Source organism: Paroedura picta, chromosome 3 (assembly GCF_049243985.1).
Source record: "Paroedura picta isolate Pp20150507F chromosome 3, Ppicta_v3.0, whole genome shotgun sequence".
NCBI classification, from domain to species: Eukaryota; Metazoa; Chordata; class Lepidosauria; order Squamata; family Gekkonidae; genus Paroedura; species Paroedura picta.
Genome location: NC_135371.1, coordinates 171,850,256 through 171,873,709, shown reverse-complemented (window position 1 = coordinate 171,873,709; position 23,454 = coordinate 171,850,256). Strand labels below are relative to the sequence as shown.

General features: G+C 52.5%; 1 protein-coding gene across 15 annotated transcripts in view; it reads right to left on the bottom strand.

Annotated features, from left to right (window-relative positions):
• Positions 1-5,720: 5,720 nt before the first annotated feature.
• The window catches only part of HUWE1 (HECT, UBA and WWE domain containing E3 ubiquitin protein ligase 1), a 118,806-nt gene continuing 101,072 nt past the window's right edge, over positions 5,721-23,454 (bottom strand). For 10 of the 15 annotated variants that reach the window (XM_077329573.1, XM_077329574.1, XM_077329567.1 and 7 more), the window contains 17 exons: positions 19,863-20,439; positions 18,074-18,195; positions 17,800-17,956; positions 17,195-17,327; positions 16,891-17,093; positions 16,562-16,689; positions 14,176-14,275; positions 13,314-13,469; positions 12,980-13,225; positions 12,023-12,140; positions 11,255-11,395; positions 10,473-10,760; positions 10,274-10,379; positions 8,597-8,714; positions 8,028-8,209; positions 6,883-7,073; positions 5,721-6,279 (listed from right to left, as the gene is read on the bottom strand). In XM_077329573.1, the coding sequence (XP_077185688.1) occupies positions 6,177-6,279; positions 6,883-7,073; positions 8,028-8,209; positions 8,597-8,714; positions 10,274-10,379; positions 10,473-10,760; positions 11,255-11,395; positions 12,023-12,140; positions 12,980-13,225; positions 13,314-13,469; positions 14,176-14,275; positions 16,562-16,689; positions 16,891-17,093; positions 17,195-17,327; positions 17,800-17,956; positions 18,074-18,195; positions 19,863-20,439 (3,069 nt within the window). In that variant the 3' untranslated portion in view covers positions 5,721-6,176. The remainder of the gene's footprint in view (positions 6,280-6,882; positions 7,074-8,027; positions 8,210-8,596; positions 8,715-10,273; positions 10,380-10,472; positions 10,761-11,254; positions 11,396-12,022; positions 12,141-12,979; positions 13,226-13,313; positions 13,470-14,175; positions 14,276-16,561; positions 16,690-16,890; positions 17,094-17,194; positions 17,328-17,799; positions 17,957-18,073; positions 18,196-19,862; positions 20,440-23,454) is intronic. The other 5 variants (XM_077329575.1, XM_077329569.1, XM_077329572.1 and 2 more) reach the window with 2 other exon arrangements.

Here is a 23,454-nt window from a genome sequence, read left to right as displayed (position 1 = left end):
GTCATAAGATACAAGAACCGTTTAAACAAAGAAGATACTAAAAGTAAAATGTAGCCCAAATGTTACATTTGATCTTGGGAGATCCTCCTGGGATACAAGTATTTTGAAGACGTAGCCAGATACCACAGATTTCTCTCCCGTTTACACTCTCAGGAGAAAATTGTTTTCTACGATTAACTTTCTCCTCACAGTAATTTGATGTGAGGCATTCTGTCTTCTCTGACTTTCCACACGGCTGGAGAGGGCTTGAAAGCCGATTTTCACACAAAATGGCGCCATAGTGATGAGGTGATGGAGTAAGGATGGAGTAAGGATGGAGTAAGGCTTAAGAGATGTTCCCCTGAAATCCAGCAGCCCCTACTATGGTGTCCACTGTCAAAGAAGAAGAGGAGCTGTTTTTTTCACCCCCAATTTTTACTACATGAAGGGGCTTCAAAGCAATTTACAATCACCTTCCCTTCCTCTCCTCACGACAGGCACCCTGTGAGGTAGGAGGGGGTGTGAGAGCTTTGAGAGAACTGGGACTGGCCCAAGATCACCAAGCAGGTCTTACGTGTCTCAAAGTGGCTTAAAATCGCCTTTCCTTCCTCTCCCCACAACAGACACCCTGTGAGGTAGGAGGGGTGAGAGCTCTGAGAGAACTGGGACTGGCCCAAGGTCATGGAGCAGGCCTCAAGTATCTCAAAGCAGCTTACAATTACCTTCCCCTCCTTTCCCCACCACAGACACCTTGGGAGGGAGGTGGGGCTGAGAGCTCTGAGAAGACTGGGACTGGCAAAGGTCACCCCACTGGCTGCATGTGGAGAAGGAGAGGGGAATCGAACCCGGCTCTCCAGATTAGAAACTGCAGCTCTTAACCCTTACACCAAGCTGGCTTTCTGAGGTTCCACTTTAATATTAGAAAACATTTTCTGACAGCGAGGGCTATTTGTAGCTGGAATAGGCTGCCTCAGAAGGTGGTGGAGTCTCTTCTGTTGGAAGTTTTTAGGAAGAGTTCGGATGAGCACCCGTCAGTCGGTGACTTGGAAGCCCTGGGGGCTGGACTGGATGGCCCTTGGGGGCCCCACCTCCTCCAAGATCTACATCCAAACCTCCAGGCAAAATGACTGGCCCTTTGGAGGCGAATGTACAAAATGTCCCTTGGCCGAACCTGCCAGTTGCTTTTCCCTTCTATCTGGCCTCGTGTCCCAAAGGCTTCTGGGAGGCTCAAATCGAAGCAAGTCCAGGCCTGCTTTGCAGAGATCTTTGGCGGAAGGGAGGAGACGCAGGCGGAAGAACAAATACATGTCGGAGATGAGGCACATCCTACTCCGCTGACGTGGGACGGTGCATGCCTCCTCATGGAGGCGCATTTCCATTTTAAACTGGCGACAGGAAGTGGCGCTCTAATCAGGACCAAGTGGCAACGGGACACAGGATGGGGTGTGTAAACTCTGGTTCTATTTATGTCTCGCTGAAGACGATGCGCGGAACTAAAATGATCCAGGCAAACATACCCTGGGGGGGCTTTCAAGTTAAGGTACAAATCCCTGCTCTGCCAGGGAGCATCTTGGGAAATGGTGGGTCAGGCGCACGTTCCCGCTCTTTCTTGGTATGGCCTACTCTGCAGGGCTGAAATGAGGAAGGGAGAACTGCATGTGCTGCCTTGGAGAAAGGGGAGGATACAAAATAGATTGGGGTGCCTAACCTTTCTGGGGCTATGGGCCCTCTTGGGATTTCGAGAGGGGGCCATGGGTACCACCTAGTTATGCCAGCCTCCAGGTGGGAACTGGAGATCCCCTGGCGTTACAGGTGGGCTCTGTAGCCTTGTGTCCCACTGAGGTTAAGGGACGCCAACCTTCGAGTAGGATTAAGAAACGATCATGTGTGAGACAAAATTTGATAATATCCAATTGAAATGCTTTTATTCAGACAGAAGATTCTTGAAGGCATCGCAGAATGCTTAAATAGCTAGCAAGTTAAATGCTATTTTCAAGATGTTTTACAATCCTTTCTTCAGCTGTATAAAATTGCGCCTCTGAGTTGAATGTAAAACAGAAAGCTTTTTTCCTCTCTCTCCAGGTGGGACTTGGGGATCCCCTGGAATCACAGCTCCTCTCCAGATCTGAGGAAGCAGAAGTCCCTGAGTCATTGGAGAAACCAGTTTGACTGGGCTGGATGGACAGGCAGTGGGATTCTACAGGGCCACATCGTAGGCTCACCAGAGGGCTGGAAGGTTGCATAGGTGAGATCATTTATTTATTGCATAGCATGTGCAGTGCACCCAGCTTGGTGTAGAGGTTAAGACCAGCTGGAGAGCTGGGTTTGATGTGATCTTGGGCTGATCACAGTCCTGGCACAGCTGTTCTCACAGAGCAGTTCTGTCAGAGCCCCACCTACCTCAAAGGGTGTCTGTTGTGGGGAGAGGAGGGGAAAGGTGTTCATAAGCTCCTTTGAGACTCCTTTGGTAAGTGAAAAGTGGGGTATAAAAGCCAACTACTACTCGAATCCTTGGAGGTCCAAGGACATCCAAATACTATTCACCGTCAGCCCTGTTTAGCTTCCAAGTTTCCACAGGATTGGGCTTGCCTGGGCTGGCCAGGTCAGCATACCCTTCTGTTCACCAATGAGAAAGACCCCCTGGGGTTATTTCATAAGAAGAGTTGGTTCTTATATGCGGCTTTTCTCTCCCCGAAGGAGTCTCAAAGCAGCTTACAGTCACCTTCCCCTTCCTCTCCCCACAACAGACACCCTGTGGGGTGGGTGCGGCTGAGAGAGCTCTGATATTCCTGCTCAGTCAGAACATCTTTATCAGGGCTGTGGCGAGCCCAAGGCCACCCAGCTGGTTGCATGTGGGGGGAGGAGAATCAAGACTGCTGAAGATCATATGGATTTGGAATGGCCAGCTCTTTGGGGCAGTTCGAGGATCACGCAGAGGTGGCCAAGGGCATGCATGGGACCGAAGCCCATATCAGTGCTGCCAGCAGCACCCCCGCCCACAAGGAGCAAAACTCCGCAATACGCACGAGCATCAGAGCCTGCCAAGCGGCAGCTAACAGGGCTGCCCCGTAAAGAAATCTCAGCTCAGCGACTGCTGCCTCCCTGTCCCAGACAGAGGTCAGGGCTCTGAGGCTAGCCCAAATCCACCTCCTCCCGAAGAGAGCTCCCTTAAACGGCCGCAGCCCGGAAGGGAGCGTTCTTTCCCAGAAACAAAACGGGGGAAATCGAATTTAGAATAGAACTGTGTCTCCAGAAGGACAACTTGGTCATTTCCTTCCCCGCCAAATGTGCAAGAGGAGGAAGCCCATCCATTTCCCACCCTTAAGGCACAGGAGGAAGTTGCGCAAGGAACTTTGAAATAGCCAAAGCGGCCGTGGGTTGCGGAAAGGCCTGTGCAGGAAAAGAGGGAACGGGGTAGAGAGCAGCGGCCCTCTCTCAATGCAGACACGGGGCCCAGCACGCCGGATATATCAGCGTCACACGCTAGCTCTTAACCCCGTTGGTCCCCAATCCCAAAATCTCCTGGCTACACTACACACAATGCTGAGTGAAACAATGCTGAGAATATCTCAGGTGTTTGAAATCATCTGCTTTAGGAGAGGCTGGCAAAACCCCCTCCCTTTCATTGTCATTACAGAACTAATTTATTTTGGACAAACATTATCTTACAGTCCAGCTCTACCGGAACATTTTATTACAGTGTGTTACTGAATAGCTCTTTTTGTGACCCACCGTCATTACCTGGCAAGGGTACGTAATGCTTTAAATAGTCATGTCACCCTATTTGGTTCCTCCTTCCTGTTGTAGCCAAAGATTATTATGAATTTCCATTGTGCTGACGTCGCACCTGACATTTCACTGACTGTTCTTGTCAAGTCAAGAGGAAACTGCACATTAAAGGCCATCTCCAGATACGGGATACAACAAGAGGCAGCCCTCAAACAGAGAAGCTTCAAGGGGAGATTTCAGTGGGAGAATGCTGAACTGGAGTTCACTTACAAGTTCAGACCAATGGATTCTTACACTCCCAAGCAGGGTTGACTGGGGTCATGGTATTCTTTCTCTCACAGCAGATGCTAATTTTCTGTCCTTAGGCATTTCTCCCCTGCTCTAAATCAAGCTGATTGCATTTTGCATTGTAACTGCTACATCCTGAGTTCTTTCTTTGCAATACCCCCTTCCATCTTCTGACTGGGATAGAAGGTCCCTGCTTGTATCTGACAACAGAGGTTATTGCTTGTATCTTATGATGGAGCTCTCACTCTTGAAAGCTCACACCCCCCAGCTCTTGCTGATCTCTTAAGGTGCCGCTAAACGCAAATCTCTAGCTTTTCTAGACCCGACAGTGATACCCTACCTTTCCAAATTCAATGCACAGAGTTATCCAGACGTCGTTCTGTTGCCAAGATTCAGGCTAGCACAGAACATGGAATTTGAAAAAGACTGCTGTGGTAGATGAGAAAGAAACAGGACCATAAGGAAACTGTACTGGGGGGAGAAAGGTCTAGTGCAGACAGGGGAACGATACCAGATTCCAAAGCTCCAGTCCTTCATAAAAGGAGAAGTCTGGCCAGTTGGCCACTGTTGTTCAGAGCTCAACAGAGCAGGTTTAAAACAAGGGAAATCAGACTGAACTACCTGCGTGAGCAATGAGGCCACAGAAAGTATATTGCATTGACATTACAGCAGGGGCAGACAGACTGTGGCTCTCCAGATGTCCGTGGGCTACAATTCCCATGAGCCCCTGCCAGGGGCTCGTGGGAATGGTAGTCCACAGACATCTGGAGAGCCACACTTTGGCCATCCTTGCATTAGGGATTCTAACCTCCCCCCCCCCCAATCCAAACTGTTACCTTTTCTTGTGCTTGCTTGAAAAAAATGAAAAGCATGCCTACTGGATGGGCGATACGCTTCTAGGTAACACTGTGTGTGAACAAGACCTTGGGGTACTTGTGGATTGTAAACTAAACATGAGCAGGCAGTGTGATGCAGCGGTAAAAAAGGCGAATGCCATTTTGGGCTGTATCAACAAGGGGAAAACATCAAAATCACAAGATGTCATAGTCCCATTGTATACGGCACTGGTCAGACCACACCTGGAGTACTGTGTGCAGTTCTGGAGGCCTCACTTCAAGAAGGACGTCGATAAAATTGAAAGGGTACAGAGGAGAGCGACGAAGATGATCTGGGGCCAAGGGACCAAGCCCTATGAAGATAGGTTGAGGGACTTGGGAATGTTCAGCCTGGAGAAAAGGAGGTTGAGAGGGGACATGATAGCCCTCTTTAAGTATTTGAAAGGTTGTCACTTGGAGGAGGGCAGGATGTTGTTCCCGTTGGCTGCAGAGGAGAGGACACGCAGTAATGGGTTTAAACTACAAGTACAACGATATAGGCTAGATATCAGGGGAAAAAAATGTCACAGTCAGAGTAGTTCAGCAGTGGAATAGGCTGCCTAAGGAGGTGGTGAGCTCCCCCTCACTGGCAGTCTTCAAGCAAAGGTTGGATACACACTTTTCTTGGATGCTTTAGGATGCTTAGGGCTGATCCTGTGTTGAGCAGGGGGTTGGACTAGATGGCCTGTATGGCCCCTTCCAACTCTAGGATTCTATGATTCTATGATTCTATAAGGATAGAGTTAGGCCCCGCCCTCCTTCTGAAATCTGCAGCCCCCCCTCCCTCCCTGGATGCTTATGAAGCCGCGCCCCCTTCCGCTACTAAATAAACACAATGGCACAGTCCGCTCTTATCAAGAGTGCGCTTTTATTTTTTAATTTTTTTTTCCTTTTTTGGGATTTTTTTAAACCTTAGGTTGTTCCCCCCCTTCCAAGCAGCAAATGGTGCCGAGGAAAGAGGCCGACAAAAGAATCCAAATGCTCCCCCTCCCACCGCCTCGTCAACACATTCCAAGCACAAATTAAGAAATGCAAACTAAACCAAAAAATATATATATATTTATATATATAATTTGTCTTTTTTTGTTTTTCCCCCCCCCTCTCCGGGTTGCGCCCCGGCCCCGCCTCCGAAGACGGCTGATTGGCTGGGGGTCTCTGGCTCTCTTCGGTAAGGGGGGGGCAGCAGGGTACGCACACACACACACACAGGTGGTTGGAAATGGGGGGCGGAGCATCGCTCGGTTCCACTCCCTCCCGTTGCTCCCCAAGTCTGACAGTAGAAAAATATGGCAGCTGGGGCCGCCCTTATGCTAGGCCGAAGCCCTCCGAGCACTCCTGGATGGCCAGTAGCAGCATGTGACGCAATTTCTCGTAGCTTTCGTAGGCAGGGAGGTCCAGCTGGTTGAAACTGGAGGAGGAAAAGGAGGGAAGGTGAGCGTGACTGGCTAAAGCAGGGCTTCTCAACGGGGCAGGTATATGGAGGGGGAGGGGGAATTCAGGATTTCAAGCAGCCCCTTCTTCCTGCTGGCACTGGCTTCTGGCAGAGTTTCAGGCCCTAAGGATCAAATCCCACCCGGGGCTGTAAAAAGGGAGGCGCACGGCAAACGGAAGGGGGAATAGTAGGGAATTTCGACCGACTGCCGATGGGCATGAGAATCTTATCAAACGAATGCCCTGTATCAATGCCTCAGGTGAATACACCTGTATAAAGCTGCCTATAGCAGCCTTTTTCAACTACTGAAGAGCTACTGAAGGCCTTTAGGTGGGGCATCTATAAAGGCAATGAAGTCTTGACAGGTGACAGGATCCAACAACATACCTTTATCGCCTCAACCAGGTAATATTTGACAGTGAAATTGCAGATCTGGGATTCTCACTGGCTACAAAGTTATTCAAGATTCCAAACTGCTTTGGCTCCACTTATGTTAAGTGTTTCCAGGAACCGGTCCCCGGGAACAAGCTTGGGGGACGCTAGGCAGGAGCAATCCACCCCCTGTTCTTTCCCCCTTACCACGTGTGAGCAGAAGGCAATCTGTCTGTAGAGCGGTCGTCCCTGTGGATCTGGAACTTCTGGATGCCGTTCATCCCCTCCAGGGCAGCGAAGCCCTGCAAAGGCACCTTGGACGTGCCCGTGACAAACTGCAGGAACTTTGCCCGGTCTGCCTGGTCGAAGGAGCGCAATGCTCGCCAGAACCACTGGATCTGTGAGAGAGGATGGAAGGGGTTGCAGGAGGAGCTTTCAGAACAGGCTTCCTTTAACCAGAGGCTGCTAGGGAATAAACACAGCTCCTGCATCCAGCGGGTCCAATGCAGGAACGGATACTGTCCACAGAACAGATGGCCTTTAGAGGAAAGGTTTATACCCACAGTAATAGGTTTAAGACAGGGGTCCTCCAGATGTTCATGGACTACAATCCCCATGAGCCCCTGCCAGCAAGCACTGACAGGGGCTCATGGGGATTGTAGTCTATGGACATCTGGAGGACCACAGGTTGACTACCCCTGGTTTAAGCTACATGAACAGTGGTACTGGCTAGATATCAGAAATTTCTTTGTCAGAGTAGTACAGCAGTGGAATCGGCTACCTAAGAAGGTGGTGAGCTTCCCCTCACCGGTGGGGCTAGACAGATATTTGTCATGGATGCTTGAAGCCAGGGGTGGTTCTCCAGGTGCCCAGACTACAATTCCCATGAACCCCTGCCAGCATGCTACTGGCAGGGGCTAATGGCAATAGTGGTCCATCGACATCTGGAGGGCCACAGTTTGGCGATCCTTGCTTTAGGCTGAGCCTGCACTAAGTTCATTCATTCGTTCTTTCCTTCTCAACCCACTTCCAATTCCCTTCCCTTCCCTTCCCTGGTTTACTGACTGCCACTCCCCGACCATGCTGACTTGTGGCAGTTTACAAAAGAGAATACCGCCAGTGGCCTAAAACCAATCACTACTCTCCCCAATTTCCCAACAAGACCCAGTAGGCACCACCCACCAACCTCGGGAGATTAGAGATGATCCCAGCTCAGGAATATTCACTACAGTTCAAAAGCCTACAACCTAAACATGCTTATGGAATAATTAAGAAAAGAAAGGGAGGGGAGGGAAGATGCCGCCTCCTCAGGGGACGGACTGGAAGAGCTCGGAATAGCCGAAGGAGCTCACCTGGATAGAATTCGCCTGGTATTTGTGGTATTCTGTATTGGATTTCAGGTCGTCGATGTCAATGGTGGGCAGCCCCGAGATCAGCAGCTCCAGCTCTTGCTCCGTGAAGATGGAGATGAGGCGCTTGGGGATGATCTCGTAGAAGCCCTCCAGGAAGGCGGCCAGCTGCTTACGGATCGCCCCTGTTCGGAAGGACCCAGAGCTCACCCATCAAAGGAAAGAGCCACGGGAAGCTCGGAGCCCGTCAGGAGGGAAACCGCAGCTTCATTCACGCTCCCATCCTAAAACCCAGGACCCTCCTCGAGTCACGACCTTTGTGTGTATCCCCGTCGCTGTTACACATGGATATATATTGTGGGGAAATTGCGCAACTGCCTGGAGGATGGGGCTTAGCTTCCACACGACTCCAAAAGCCGCCATATGTTTTCTTCAAGCTGAATTCCTCAGTGCCTGCCTTTCTCCTCTCCACTGCCAGGAGCATGCCGTGACCCAGATGGGCCCAGGCTAACCCAAACTTTCAAAACACTTTCCACGCACCCTCTCCCCCGACACCACCGGCCCCAACGCACCTGTCATCCGCATCTGACACACCAGGTGCACGTATTCTTTCTTGTTCTCCTCCGTCACCAAGATGTTGGCCCCGTTAGGCTTCAGGTCTCGTACCTCACACACCCCAAATTCTTGCACCTGGAGTGGGGCAGGGAGGAAGAAGGGAAAGATGGAAGAGACCTGAGCAAGCCCAGACTGTGTGACACACCTCTCTGTAGGAAGAGAACATTCAAGATGGACCTCCTCCCATTCTAAGACCGTTTACGCACTGGGAACTTCACTGCCCCAGCTCCAGTGAAGGAGCACAAATCAGGGGTAGATGAGGTGCACCAGGCCTAATGCTCCTCCATGTGGGTGCAGGAAGAGGTGGGGCAACCTGACAGGACTAAAACTCCAGCCTGCAGCCTGGCATGAAACCTCCAGTGCGTAAATGGTCCAAGGCTGGAAAGTGCTAGAATTTTCTTTATGCCACAACGGCAGCAAGACTAGTTCTGGCTAAGAACTAGAAATCGCAGGCGATCCCAACCACTGACTTATGGTTGAGTAAACTTGCTGAATAAGTGAAAATGGCAAAGCTTACTTCTATGGCAAGAGCCCAAGGGAAGAATTCCACGAGCAGTGGAGTTTCTACTTGGACTATCTTGCCAGCTTGGAGTAAGGAAAGAAAAGGGACTACAGGAGGTTCACTGTAACCAAAATATATTTCTTTTTTCTTCTTCTGTATATCTTTATAAAAATAAAAAAACAATTCTAAAGAAAAAAAATGTCATAGCTGCTCTTGGTCGGCCCTTGCAAAACGAGGCGTTTTCAATCCATACGTTGTGCAAATAAAAACAACGACACCATGGAAAGTGTGCGATTCCTGGGTGCAGAATTCTAGTTACATTTCGGTCTGCCCCAACAAGGTGTGATTCAGTTTTATTCAAGGTACAAGGGGTTTGACAAAGCTTGCATCCGCACGAAAGCTTAGACCAGGCTTTCCCAACCAGGACTCTGACAGCCCTGGAAGGGTTTTCCCAATGGGTGGGTGCTAATTAATGTAAATAAAGGTAAAGGTAAAGGTAAAGGTACCCCCTGTGCAAGCACCGAGTCATGTCTGACCCTTGGGGTGACGCCCTCCAGCGTTTCCATGGCAGACTCAATACGGGGTGGTTTGCCAGTGCCTTCCCCAGTCATGACCGTTTACCCCCCAGCAGCAAGCTGGGGACTCATTTTACCGACCTCGGAAGGATGGAAGGCTGAGTCGACCTTGAGCCGGCTGCTGGGATCGAACTCCCAGCCTCATGGGCAGAGCTTTCAGACGGCTGCCTTACCACTCTGCGCCACAAGAGGCTCTTCTAATGTAAATATATATTTTAAATTTATCAGGTGACACGATCTATGATCACGTCAACCTGCCCCCCCCCCAATCGCCATTGACGGGCCTAGAGGGGTTGGGAAGGGAAGGAGGCCTGGGTGTGTGTATACACAGCTATGCTTCCCAGCCACATTATACACAATTGTGCCACTAGCTGGAAGAATATTTCAGGGGTTTCTCAACAGTAAAAAAAGTTGGCTTAGACATTGGATAAAACTTTGTTGGTCTTAAGGTGCCACCGGACTCAAAATCTGTTCCTCAACTAGGCATGGTGGGACAACACCCTCCCCTCCTTGGCTCTATCCCAAAACTGTCGGTAGAAAGGAAGAGCCAGCCATACCTCAGTGCTGAAGGTGAGGTCGTAGCCCAGAGTGGAGACGTCGTTCTCCAGGAGATACACCAGGCCTTGGTAGAAGTGGTAATCCTCACTCTCCATGTCTGTGTACCTGCAGGGAGGAAGGAAAAACTGAGCTTAGGGCAATTCCACACTCTTCTGGGAAGGAGAGGGGAGAACCCCCCAAAGGAAAAGCGTGACCCACCTGACCGATTTGCCCAGGATGTGTTTGTAGAAAGAGCGAGTGAAGTAGCACTCTAGCAAACGGTTGTCGTACACCGCCTTGGCCACGATGCGACCGACGAACTTGAAGTAGCTCAGGTGGTTGGGGTTGCAGTGGGAGGAGGGATTGATGGTGTAGGTGACCCGGTCCCCGGGCGACGTGCGGAAGAGCGCGTACATGGGGTTGAACATCTCCCGCGAGATGATCATGTACCACTCGCGCAGGAGGCCTCCGGCGTCCTGGCCCTCCTCCCCCTCGAACACTATGTACCTGAAAGAGGAAGTGGGTGTGAGGAGGTCATGGAGACCCTGAAGGAGGAGGGTGGGCTCCGGGCAAAGGGGCTGGTGGGGAGCCTGATGCCCGGCTGCAAGGAGAAGAAACGGACGGTGCAAACGTCAGAGGGAGGTTTTGGAAAAAAGAGTGGAAGGAAGAAAAAGAGTGGAAGGAAGCAGAGGACTCTAAGATAAGGTGACCAGATTGTCCCACTTTTGGAGGGACATCTGGGGGTACCTGGCAAATTGTACTTATGTTGAAATTAAATATATATATATATATATTACAATACTATTTTTGCGTTCTATGAAACTTTTTGTTGCTCCGTATAGGCCAAATTTTTAATCAAGAACCCCCCCGGTCAATGGTGTTCCACTTTACTAATGTTAAAATCTGGTCACCTTGTTCTAAGAGTAACAAAAGCCAACAAACGAAAAGAACGGCAACCCCCTCTCATGACTTGGGATCAGCTGGGGGAAGGAACTGCTTACAATCTATTTTTCATTTCCTCCGGTGACTTGCGATGCAACTCCCGGTAAGAATCCTCGAAGACGTGATCCCGGCGCACGTGCACCGCCATGTCTTCTTTCCGGAGCCCCTCGTCCAGCCGCTCCAGCTCTTGCCGGAAATACCTGGGGGTGGGGTGGGGTGGGGGGACAAGCAGAATGCGGACCTCTTGAGTCATGGGGCAGCCTCCAGACTTACTGCTGGACGTGCCAACGCTGACCCAAGGAAAGGGGCTGAAGTAAGACTGTTCTCAGACTACAAGCCGGGGAGATGATCAGACTCCCACAGAGATCCCCCCCTCCACCCTGAGCCCCATAAGTCTCTAAAATGGCTTCAGAACAGGAGTTCAGAGGGAAGCCACTCTGCTGGAGAACAACGGCCAAACAAGCTGCTTCCCAGCCATCCTTCCCTTTCCTCCCAATTTGGGGAACTAAACAAGTCTAACACAATAAGGAACTCTGGGGTCGCTTAACCAATACAGTTAACTGGCTACTGGCCATCCGGGATGCCAACGGAGTCATCTGCCCCCAGAGCTCGTGCCTGCTTGAACAAGTCTAGACCAGAGATGGCCAAAATTGTGGCTCTCTAGATGCCCATGGATTACAATTAGCATGAGCCCCTGCTGGCAGGGGCTCATGGTAATTGTAGTCCGTGGAAAACTGGAAAGCCACAGTATGGCTACTCCTGGCCCTGTGTTGAGCTCCCCCAGGGGAGAGTCGAAGGAGGAGGAGTCCGGGTGCCCAAACACCTACTTTCGTTTGACATCGAAGTCCAGCACACGGATGTAGTCGACGAGGACAGCGAAGGGGCCGTCAGCCAGGTGCGTGGTGGACTGGCGCAGGATCTGATTCAGCACAGTGCGGTGGGTCTCTAAGGGAACATGTGGGGGAGTGTTGAGAGAATATGTGTGCCTGGAAGCTGGGCTACGAGCCTCCAATCCTACTGCTTCCAGGCTACTGCAGAGCCTCAGCAACACGTTTCCCCAGCTGCCAGGAGTCCCAGCTAGCACTCTGGACAGCGCTGGCCTTGACCAGCTGTCGCCCCAAACCCTGCCCCCGTCTCCCCAAATAATCTGACTCATTTACAATGGTCTTGGACCAGAATAATCAAAAGCCATATTCAGTATTAGTAGCAGTGCTTAAGAGATATCATAAAACGTAAACAGAGTAAGTCTGCCCATAATTCCACAGCAGTTACAATAAAATCACAGAATGATATAGTCAGCTGGTCAATACAATGTAATAAAACAATAAGGTCAGCATAATTATAGGTTTTGGGGGCCTCTAAATCAGGGGCAGTCAACCTGTGATCCTCCAGATGTCCATGGACTACAATTCCCATGAGCCCCTGCCAGTGTTTGACTACCCCTGCTCTAACTGGAACAGCCAACCAGGCATATCTGGCAACTTTTAAAAGTTAGCTCACGGTTCCTATCTTGGTGGTTCTCTGGCAAGTACCTCTCCTATTCAACTTATTGATATAAAAGTAACCCATTGCAGGAATTTAAGATTTACATCTCCCCAGACTGGGGGGGGGGGTGTAAAAACATTTTGCTTCGACTCTACACTGATGACGATGCAGTTCTCCTCTCAAGGACCCCCGATAACGCCCACCTCCGGCATCCCGGAGCTTCCCTGAGTGTGCTGTCCGGCTCAGTTACGCTCCCACCCCGAGACATGGTCTAGGCTCCCCAGAGCTCATGAGCTCACCTGCAAATCGAAGGAACTTCTGGGTGTCCGGGGGGAGGCTGGAGGAGATGTGCATGGAAGAGGGCTCGCGGGAGAAAAAGGGGTCGAGGGAAGAGGGCGTGGCGGGCGTCAGTGGGGCAGGCGAGAGGGGCGGAGGCTCGTCTTTGATGTGCGCCAGCTGGCTCTCCCGGGTGTCACGCACAGGTGGCTTGCTCTCTCGCTCCGTGGCGTGCACCAGGAAAAAGGCCTCCACAGCAGGCTGCAGTACTGGGGAGAGAAAACCAGAATGAAGCCTCCCGGGAACAGGGAAGCTCCCCCCCCCCGCCCCCGCCCCTCCAGCAGCCCAGAGGCTTACCGAGCACAGCGTGTTGGTCATGGGACTCCTCCAGCTCCTTGAGACACTCCCCCAGCATGTCCCACAACTCGTCCAGGCTGAGCTGATCGCTGAGTAGCGGCAGGTCTGGAGGACGTTCTTCTTTCTCCTTCTCGCCCTGCTGGGAGCCTTCCGAGACTGCAGAAACAAGGAGCCTCACGGTTGGCCGAGATCTTGAATCTTCGTTCAAGCCGTGCCCGGCCCAACTCTCCCGTTGCGTTCCAAGAATCATAGAATCATAGAGTTGGAAGGGACCTCATGGGTCATCTAGTCCAACCCCCTGCACTGTGCAGGACAACAACAACCCTCTCGCTCACCCACTGTCACCTGCCACCCCTTGAACCTTCACAGAATCAGCCTCTCCGTCAAATGCTCTCCAGCCTCTGTTTAAAAATCCCCAAAGATGGAGAACCCACCACCTCCTGAGGAAGCCTGTTCCACTGAGGAACCGCTGTCAGGAATTTCTTCAGGAGGTTTAGATGGAATTTCCTTTGCATTAATTTCATCCCATTGGTTCTGATCCGTCCCTCTGGGGCAAGAGAGGGTCCGTCCCTCTGCTCCATCCTTTAAGTGGCAGCTTTTTAAATACTTGAAGATGGTGATCAGATCCCCTCTCAGTCGTCTCCTCTCCAGGCTACACAGACCAAGCTCCCCCAACCTTAACTCCTATGTCTTGGTCTCCAACCCCTCACCCTCTTTGTTGCCCTCCTCTGGACATGCTCCAGTTGGTCTCCGTCCCTCTTCAACTGGGGTGCCGAGTCCCCTGCCGGCGACTCGGAAAGGCCTGCCTCTCACAGACAGAGAAAGCTGCTCCTTAGCCTCCAAGGTCTGCTACTTTACTAACCGAGGGACTGGGCGTCTTGCGCGGCGGGTGACGGCTGGTCCACGTCCATGGGCGACTCATCTCTTCGCACGGCGCCCTCCGTTGCCTGGTTGGATTCCGACTGAACAGAAGAGAGCGTTGTTAGTGGGGGCTGCTTCCTCCCGGGGACAGCGAAGGGACGAACGCTGGAGAGGCAAGTCCTCAACCCTCTGGCTCCCGCAAGGAAGGGGAAGAAAATGGACCACTGGACAAAGCTGCGTGGGACCTCTTCTCCCGCTCTCCCCCTCCCCGCCCCCAACCTCTAGGAGGGCCAGAGGAGGCTGAACAACATGCCACTGTACGTGAGCTCAAAATCTGCAAAGGGGGGAAATTAACCAAACGGCGCAGCTTTGAAATCAACAAGGGCGGCGGAGGGAGAAAAGAGTTAGGAAGGATGACGTGCGTGAAACCGGGAAAGACGGTACGCTTGTAGCCGGGAGCATGAGGGCGGAAGCACATGCACCAGAGCGGGGGAAACTCTTGGGGAGCAAAGAATTGGGGGGACGGGGGAAGATGGCGGGAGCAGTCATCAGGGCCTTCCGTGCAGGGAGCACGCCTCTTGATTTTTAAGTAACATTTTTGTAGCAAAGAGGAGGCTTTGTCAGATGAGGTCACAAATCACAGCAGGGAGCAGCTAACGCCTCTACCCTGAAGGCGGAGGCAGAGACTACAGCAGGGGCTCATGGGAACTGTAGTTCACAGTTTGGCCCCCTCTGGACTATGGCGAAGCTGACTACGGATCAGAGCCGAACAGGACCCTCCAATCATTACAACCATGGGCGGCAGTGGGCCCGCACTCTGTCTGGCTCCGCTGTCACCCAGTTGCCAGTGTGCAAGAGGGCATGCACCAGGTACCATAAATGAATGTTTGTTTGACTCTAGTATCATAAGCCAGATTAAGGACATAAGAGAGGCCATGTTGGGTCAGGCCAGTGGCCTATCCAAGCCCGAGTCCCGGGGCCACAGGGAGAGACAGAACTCCAGGAGACCTCCCACACACCAAGGATACAGAGCATCACTGCCTCAGACTTAAGAACATAAGAGAGGTCATGCTGGATCATGTCAGTGGCCCCTCCAGTCCAACACTCTGTGTCACGCAGGGGCCAAACACCAGAGACCATCAGGAGGTCCACCAGTGGGGCCAGAACTCCAGAAGCCCTCCCACTGTGGCCCCCCAAGCACCAAGAAGACAGAGCATCCCTGTTCGAGACAGAGTGCTCCATGTACAACTTGTGGCTGATAGCCACTGATGGACCTCTGCTCCGTATTACCCAAGCCGCTCTTGAAGCTACCTATGCTTGTACCACCACCATTTCCTGCAGCGGTGAATTCCATGGGTTAATTACCCTTTGGGTGAAGTGGTCCTTCCCTGTGATCTGTTCTAAGCCTACTGCTCCTTAACTTCACTGAAGTGCCCGTGAGTTCTCGCGTAGGGAGGAAGGGGGGAAAGTACTTTCCGTCCCTTCTCTCTACATTCTTATACCTCTGCTTCCCCCAGAAGTGAATGCAGTAGTGAAAACCTTAACGCAGGACTCCAGTGACAAAATGTGATACGCAGGAGTGCTCAAGAGACTCCCCTATGGAAAGGTATTTAAAAGAGTGAAAAATTCCACAAACTCAAAGCTGCTCAAGAGCACAGAGTAAAAACCAAGGCCCCTCTCCACGCTACCGGTCAAAAGACTTTGCAAGAGGGCAAAGGGTCGTTGGGGACAGCCAAACCTGCTGGCAAGGCGGGCACAGAGAGTGTGCACCATTATGTAATGGTTAAGAGCGGAGGACTCCAATGTGGAGAATCAGGATCGATTCCCTGTTCCTCCACATGCAGCCAACTGGGTGACCTTGGGTTTGGCACAGTTCTCTTATTGTTCTCACAGAGCAGTTTTCTTAGCGCTCTCTGCCCTAGCTGCCTCGCAGGGTGTCTGTTGCGGGGGAGAGGAAGGGAAAGGCCTTTTGTAAGCCGCTCTGAGACTCCTGCAGGTAGTGGCAAGCCGGGTATGAAAAACCTAGCTCTTCTCTCTTCATGCGGACAAGCTTTCAGTTACACCACAACTCCCCCCCCCCTCCAGCCTGTTCTAAATCCTTCCACTTGCACTTGGAAGCCAGAGCCTGGCTCTCAGATGCCCCCCCCCCCCCCGCTCTGAAGAGCAGCAGTGCAGTGAGGACCCCATAGTCTCCCTCCTACGAGAGGCTCTTCCGATGACAGACCAGATAGGCAGGAAAGGAGGGGGAGGGAGGCGGGGGGGACGGGGTGGGCTGGAGAGGGGGCCGAAAAAGATGAGGAGGGAACGAAAAAAAGGAGGGGGGAGGGGAAGGTAGTTTCAAATCAACAAAATGAGTGGCCTGCAAGCGCCACAGGCACCATGCTAACCGTTGTTGCTTGTTGCTGCCTCCGGGCCCTCTGACCCTCACGTACCATTTGTATAATGGCGTCAGCCTCAGCCTCCAGCTGCCGAACAGCGGCCTGGATGCTGCTAACTGAGCCCAGACCGGAAGTACCTGCCGGGAGAGAAGGAGAAGGAGAAGGGGGGGAAATAAGTGCGGTGGCACCCAGGTCTCACTCGAGCAGGCTCACTTCTGCCTAGCAGGGCTCTGAGCGTCCGACAGAGCCGTGGATTTCCCCAGCCCCCCTCCCCCTACACCCTGCAGCCCCCGAGGTGGCCCGGGGCAACGGCTTGGCGGGTCCTCCGGCGCTCCTACCTAGCCTGCCTGTCTGTTTCGCCTTTTTGTTGGCCCGCCGCGTGTCGTCCCGCAGCTGTATGATGACCTGCAGCACTCGGAGGAAGAACTTCTGGGTCGAGGTCTTCGAGGTCAGCATGGACATGGAGGGCAGCTGGAGCTCCCGGCCGCCCAGCGGGCGCTTCTGGGAGGCCACGATCACCACGTTCTCGGCGATGTCGAACCTGGGGCGCGGGGAAAGGGAGAGCGTGCGTCGGCGGGAGGCGCTCGAGCGGAAGGGAGAGAGGGCCGGCCTGGGGGAGGGGTGGGGGAGGGAAAGACTCACCTGCTCTGCATCTTGCCTTTCAATTTGGTGGTCTGGGGCTGCTCCTCGGGAAGCCCGTCGGGGGACAGGGACTCACACTGGGCTCGGCGTTGCTGCTCCAAGTTGTACTCTCGCAGCTCGGCCAAAAGGGTACCTGGGGAAAGGGGGAGTTGGAGGCTGAGAGGGTAGACTGCAACTTGGCAAGAGGGCAGGATAAAAACATACTGGGAGCGGGGAGGGGGGGGGGGAAGAGCGGGCATCAGTGAATCTGACTGTCAAGGCTGGATAGCCAACTTGGAAGGGAATTCCTGCGATTAAGGGCCCAAATTTAGAGCCATGCTGGCCTCCAGGATTTTGAGGCATCCAGCCAGCCAACCACATTCTGCTCCTAAGCCCAACTGGCTTGTTACAGGAACTGTAGTTCAGGATCAGCAAGCTAGTCAAGTAGTTTGTAGAAGATTAAAGTCCTGCTCAGGGAGGGGAAAACAGGAGGGTCGGTGCTTGTGGAATGCACAGGGGGCAAGGGGGAGAAGCAAGGGAGGTCGCAATTTCAGAAGACTAAGTTTCTCCCGTCCACTCCCCCTCCCCTCCCCCCCACTGAACCAGGCCCCGTTTTCCTCTCTTACCTATCTGCTTGCAGAGCGTGTATCCCAGTTGATGGGCTCCGTTCAGCAGCAGCTTGAGGACAGTGTCCCGTGTGGCTGGGTCGCCCCGCGACAGCTGCAAGAGGACGTTGGCGGCGTCTTCTAGGCCTTCCTCGGAGCAGGAGTGGGACGTCAACACCTGAGGCGGAAGGAGAGAGTTAAGCCACTGCACGGTGGGACCGGACACTCCTCTTATTTGGTACAGAGTACGGCCACACAACACCCCCCCCCCTCCCGGGTCCCACAGAAGCCTCACCTCCACAGAAAGCTGCAGCTGGTTTTCCGTGAGGCCCGAGGCGGCCATTTTGCTGTCAGGCACACCTCCGCCTCCCCCGTCGCTCACCTTGGCTGGCGATTTGCTGTTTTTTGCAATAGCTGCTGAGAACAAAGAGATTCAGGCTAGCAAGACCTCCGGGGGGGGGGGGGGAGGATGAGCGGATTGGTCAAGGGAAGAACCAACAGGCAAAACCTTCACCCACATATCTGACCACGCCTCTTTGGGACAGTGTCTGTTATCGGCCCACGTGACTTCCACTACCTTTCCTACGACGAAGCCTTTGTATCGGCTCACTAGTAGAAATAAAGCTCGCCTCAACCAGGGCCGGGGCCTTTTTGGCTCCGGCCCCGGCCAGGTGGAAAGCTCTGCTGAATGACATCGGAGCCCGGCAGGACTTCAAGTTGTTTTGTGGGGCTCGCCAGGCCGGAGCTGTTCCATCAGTCGGGATGGGTAGAGACTAACAAAACTACTGACCTCCCTCACCGAGAATCCACCCAACTAGAATATCACTGGAATGATGTATAAGCCACCTGCTCCGCCCCCGGAATATAGATGGGAGCATGCCGCAATAGGCCGTCTTTTAAGATGCATAACTTCATTACTTTTAATAATTTTGTGAATAATGCTGCATTTTATGGTTTAAGTCGGTGAGCCACCCTGAGCCTCTGGGGGAAGGGGGGCATAAAAATGGAACCAAGCAATTATCATCGAAATGCCATACAGATGTCTCCTGGTACTGACATCATATCCGCACTTTGATCACGGCACATATCTGCTGAGATCAAAAGGGGAATACCGAAAGGGCATGGAGTGCGGAATCAACAGTGAATCCAGCATCCCGTTTAAAGATCTCTGGCCCTTATGCTTCAGCAACGTGCCAAAGGATTGACAGAGTGAGATTTCCAGTAGTTGGAGGGTGAGGTCGGAGAGGTCCTTCAGCACCCTGAATAGCTCTTGTCCTGCCCTGTTTTTAACATAATCGTAAGAGAACAGTGGTCCACCTAGCACAGCCTCCTGTCTCCAAGTTGCAAAGCAGTTCCTCTGGAGGGTCAGCAACAGGGCAGAAAGGCCGAGGCCTTCCTAAGAACAAGGGAAGAAGCCCTGCTGGATCAGATCAGCAGCCCATCAAAGTCCAGCCTCCTGTCTCACACAGTGGCCAACTAGTTCCTCTGAAGGGCCAACAACAGGGCAGAGAGGCCGAGGTCTTCCTAAGAACATCAGAAGAGCCCTGTTGGATCAGACCAGTGGCCCATCTAGTCCAGCCTCCTGTCTCACACAGTGGCCAACCAGTTCCTTTGGAGGGACAACAACAGGGCAGAGAGGCTGAGGCCTTCCTAAGAACATCAGAAGAGCCCTGCGGGATCAGACCAGGGGTCCATCTAGTCTCGCCTCCTGTCTCACACAGTAGCCAACCAGTTCCTTTGGAGGGCCAGCAATGGGGCACAGAGTCCAAGACCTTCCACTCCTGTTGCCTCCTGCTTCGAGGGATTAGTGCCTCTGAACATGGAGGTTCCCCTCAGTAACCATTGCTAGCATCTACCGACAGACCTAACAAAGCCACGACTGTACAAAAGAGTGGATGTGGGGGAAACACAGGAAAATTATGCAAGGTGATGTACATACGTATCAGAAAACCCACGCTTCATGGGTGCAGAATTATTTTGAGAAAGTAAGACCGTGGTCCTAGAACTCAGAAAGGAAAACAAGGAGAAGAGAGGAACAGAACCCAACTTGCCGCCCCCCACCCCCACCCCAGCGCGGGACTTACTGGTCACAGTGATCGGGGCAGCAGACGTGGCGGTTACAGTGGCGGCACCGGAGGTGGCGATAGATGCAGCGGTGGCGGCGGCCGTGGCAGCAGCCACAGCCGCTGCCGCGGCCAGGGCAGGGGCGGGCGCCGGGGTGGTGGTGGCAGCGGCAGCAGTGGAGGCGGCAGCGGCGGCGGCATGGTTGGCCGCTCCCTCGGCCGCCGCCTTGTTCTCGGGCAGAGCGATGGAGATGAGCGAGAGCAGGCGCAGCAGCTTCTCGGTCAGCAGGGAGCTCCGCCTGATGACCGGGTGGGAGAGCATGTTCATCAACTGGCCCAGGGGAGAGGCCTCCAGGCTGTAGGGGGAGCTCTCCCCCTCTGAGCCGGAGCTCACAGGCACGGATTTGATGGAGTTCTTGCCCTTGCGGCTAACGTTCATGTTGTCCAGTTTGACCAGCAAGTCCCAAAAGTCAGTGGAGATGCCGCTGGCGCCCGCCTGGCCCGGGCAAGGGCTGCCCGACTGTTTGGCGCTCCGCTCCCGCTCGCTTTCGCAGTTGGTCTCTTTGGTCCGCTGCTGGGTGAAGTGGCTGGGGAACACCTGGGAGGGGAGGAGACGGGAGAAAGGAAGTCATCCTTCTGGGGCTGCCCGTTCAGTGCCCGTTCCCGTCAGCGGGAAGACGGCCACACTTCGGCTCTCGGGGCTGGAGTAGCTGCTGCGTTGCTCAATGAATTTGGCAGGCAGCATGGGTTCAGCACCATCCTCGACCTTACCTCCAACCCTCCCCACCTCCACCCCGGGACCACTTTCTAGCTCAGGGTAGGCTCCAGGCCTTGCTCAAACCTGGAGGGGAAAGATCCCCACAATCATGGGCAAAATCAATACTTGGCCCCTACATGTGCTTTCTCCACTGTGGCCCCACCTTCTGGAATGGCGTCGCCTGAGGAGGCCGGGAAAGCTCCCAAGTTTTCAGGATTGTTTGGGGAGACGTTCCCCGCCCAGCTCCATAAATTACCTGGGCCATAGACCTGTTCTGCAAAAAAAATCTTCTGTGTTGGACATTCTAAAAGCATTACAGCATACACCTTTCGTTCCTCTTTGCATCCCCAGTTCCCCAACCCTCAACCAGACTTCCAGAGGAAGTACGGGGACAGCCCCTTTGGTGGCCACGTTTAGAATCCAACAAGGGGAGTCCTTTTCAAAGGTTATTTCCAGACCAAAAGGGATTATCCTGACTCTGCTGATTAGGGCCTTTGTTTGAGCAGCCCTGTTTCGATCCTTTGGGCCCATTTTGTATTAGCATAACTTTGTCGCATTTTCATCATGCTGGGAGTTCCTTTGAAAATTTAGGCCCTGTTTTCACCCCATCTTCCACTTAAAGCCTCTGCATTAAAACAAGCGCACACATAACAAGTCAACAGCTGCACTGCTGCCTCCCTTGGAGTTACACAATACGCTACTGCGCTTTCAAATTCATGGAAAGTTACGATTGGTAGCAGAAATAGGACCACACAAGGACAGGAAAACCCGGCATTGAAGCTCTGCTTCCGTGACTTTGAAAGATGGATTCAAGTAGGCAGCTGGGTTGGTCTGGAGCTGCAGAACAAATTTTGAATCCAGAGGCACCTTCAAGACCAACAAACTTTTATTTAAATTGTATGCTTTTGTGTGCACAGCATATTTCCTTGGGCAATGAAACGGATATGACCAGGCCACGCAGATAAGGAGAAAATTGGTCGTGGATTAGTACACAGCATAATGAAGCCGTTCCCCAGTTACACAGGCCTTGCGGGAATAGCTAACTAGGTTTATAAGGTCACCTTTCGTTCAGGCTCAACTTTGGGTGAGAGAAACGAAGGAAATAAAAGTTGTCAAGATTAGAGCACAGTGACAGGCTCTTTTAATTGCCCCCCAAGATTCCACAATTGGGAGGGCAACTGCTCATTAATCTTTGATCCTGACATTTGAACCCAAATGAAAAATGACCGTATACACCTCGCTTGTTTTTCCTATAAGGCCTGTGCCTCTGCTAAAACGGCTTCGTTATGCTGTGTGCTAACCCATGACCGGCTTTCTCCATATCTACACAGTCTGGAAATTTTGGTTTCCTTGTTTGACAGTGTGCGCTGTGCTCGTCAAAATGTACAACTCATAAAAATCTGCTGCTCTATGACAGGGGTAGTCAAACTCGGCCCTCCAGATGTCCATGGACTACCATTCCCATGTGCCCCTGCCAGCATTCGCTGGCAGGGGCTCATGGGAATGGTAGTCCATGGACATCTGGAGGGCCGCAATTCGACTACCCCTGCTCTAAGAGGTGCCACTGGAGCCCAAATAAGTTCTGACTGGGAAAGAAGCAGAGCTTGAAGCCTGCCAGGGGAACCCTGGGTCAAGCCGGCCACACAGGCAAAGGAGAGAGAGAAGTTTGCCGTGACTGCTTTGCGCTCCTCCAGGAGGTACAAAGGGCAGTGTTGACACGGCAGCCTCTGTTTTGAGTACAGGAAAGGTTCCAACGAGGCAAGCCTTTTGCTCCATGACAGGATATCCTGTATTGAAAGCATCCGCCAGAGAGCGGGATTAATCGCTTCTTGAAAATAAAACACAAACCTCTACAAAAGGGGGTGTATCTATAGCCAATGCTGCTGCCAACGGAAGGGAGGGAAGGGCAGGCCCAACTCTCCCACACCCTCTACAGCAGGCTTTCTCAACCACGGATTTGTGAAACCCGGGGGTTTCTTGACGGGCTTGGCACGGTTTCCTGAATGGGTGGGAGACCCCCCAACCAGCCTCCCTCCTTCAACCACCACTGCAGGCTCACCCACCCCACTGGGCCATCCGCATGCGCTGACTTATCGTTCTCCCCAGTATTCTATTGTTCCATAATGTTGCTACTGTTATTATTGTACTATTATAAGCTGAGCTATTTTGTATTGTTCCCGTTTGATGTAATCTGCCCTGAGCCTTCGGGGAGGGCGCTATATATAAATATAATAAATAAATATACAATTTTGAATATTTCAAAACATCCGTTAAACATTTATCAGGGATATGACCGTGTATAGTCATGTCAATCCACCCTCCCTCTCAAAATGGCCAATGAGGGGCCTGGAGTGGGAGGGAAGGGGCGGGGCCCCGGATAGGCGTGTCCACAGCTCTGCTTCCCAACCGCATTCTGCACAATCTGCACAATCTCAAGATTGTTTCAGGGGTTTCTCAATGGTGAAAAAGTTGAGAAAGGCTGTTCTACATGATGGTTAGAATCATAGAGGCCATCTAGTCCAACCCCCTGCTCAACACAGGATCAGCCCTAACCATCCTAAAGCATCCAAGAAAAGTGTGCATCCAACCTTTGCTTGAAGACTGCCAGTGAGGGGGAGCTCACCACCTCCTTAGGCAGCCTATTCCACTGCTGAACTACTCTGTGAAATTTTTTTCCTGATATCCAGCCTATATCGTTGTACTTGAAGTTTAAACCCATTACTGCGTGTCCTCTCCTCTGAAGCCAAAGCAAACAGCCTCCTGCCCTCCTCCAAGTGACAACCTTTCAAATACTTAAAGAGGGCTATCATGTCCCCTCTCAACCTCCTTTTCTCCAGGCTGAACATTCCCAAGTCC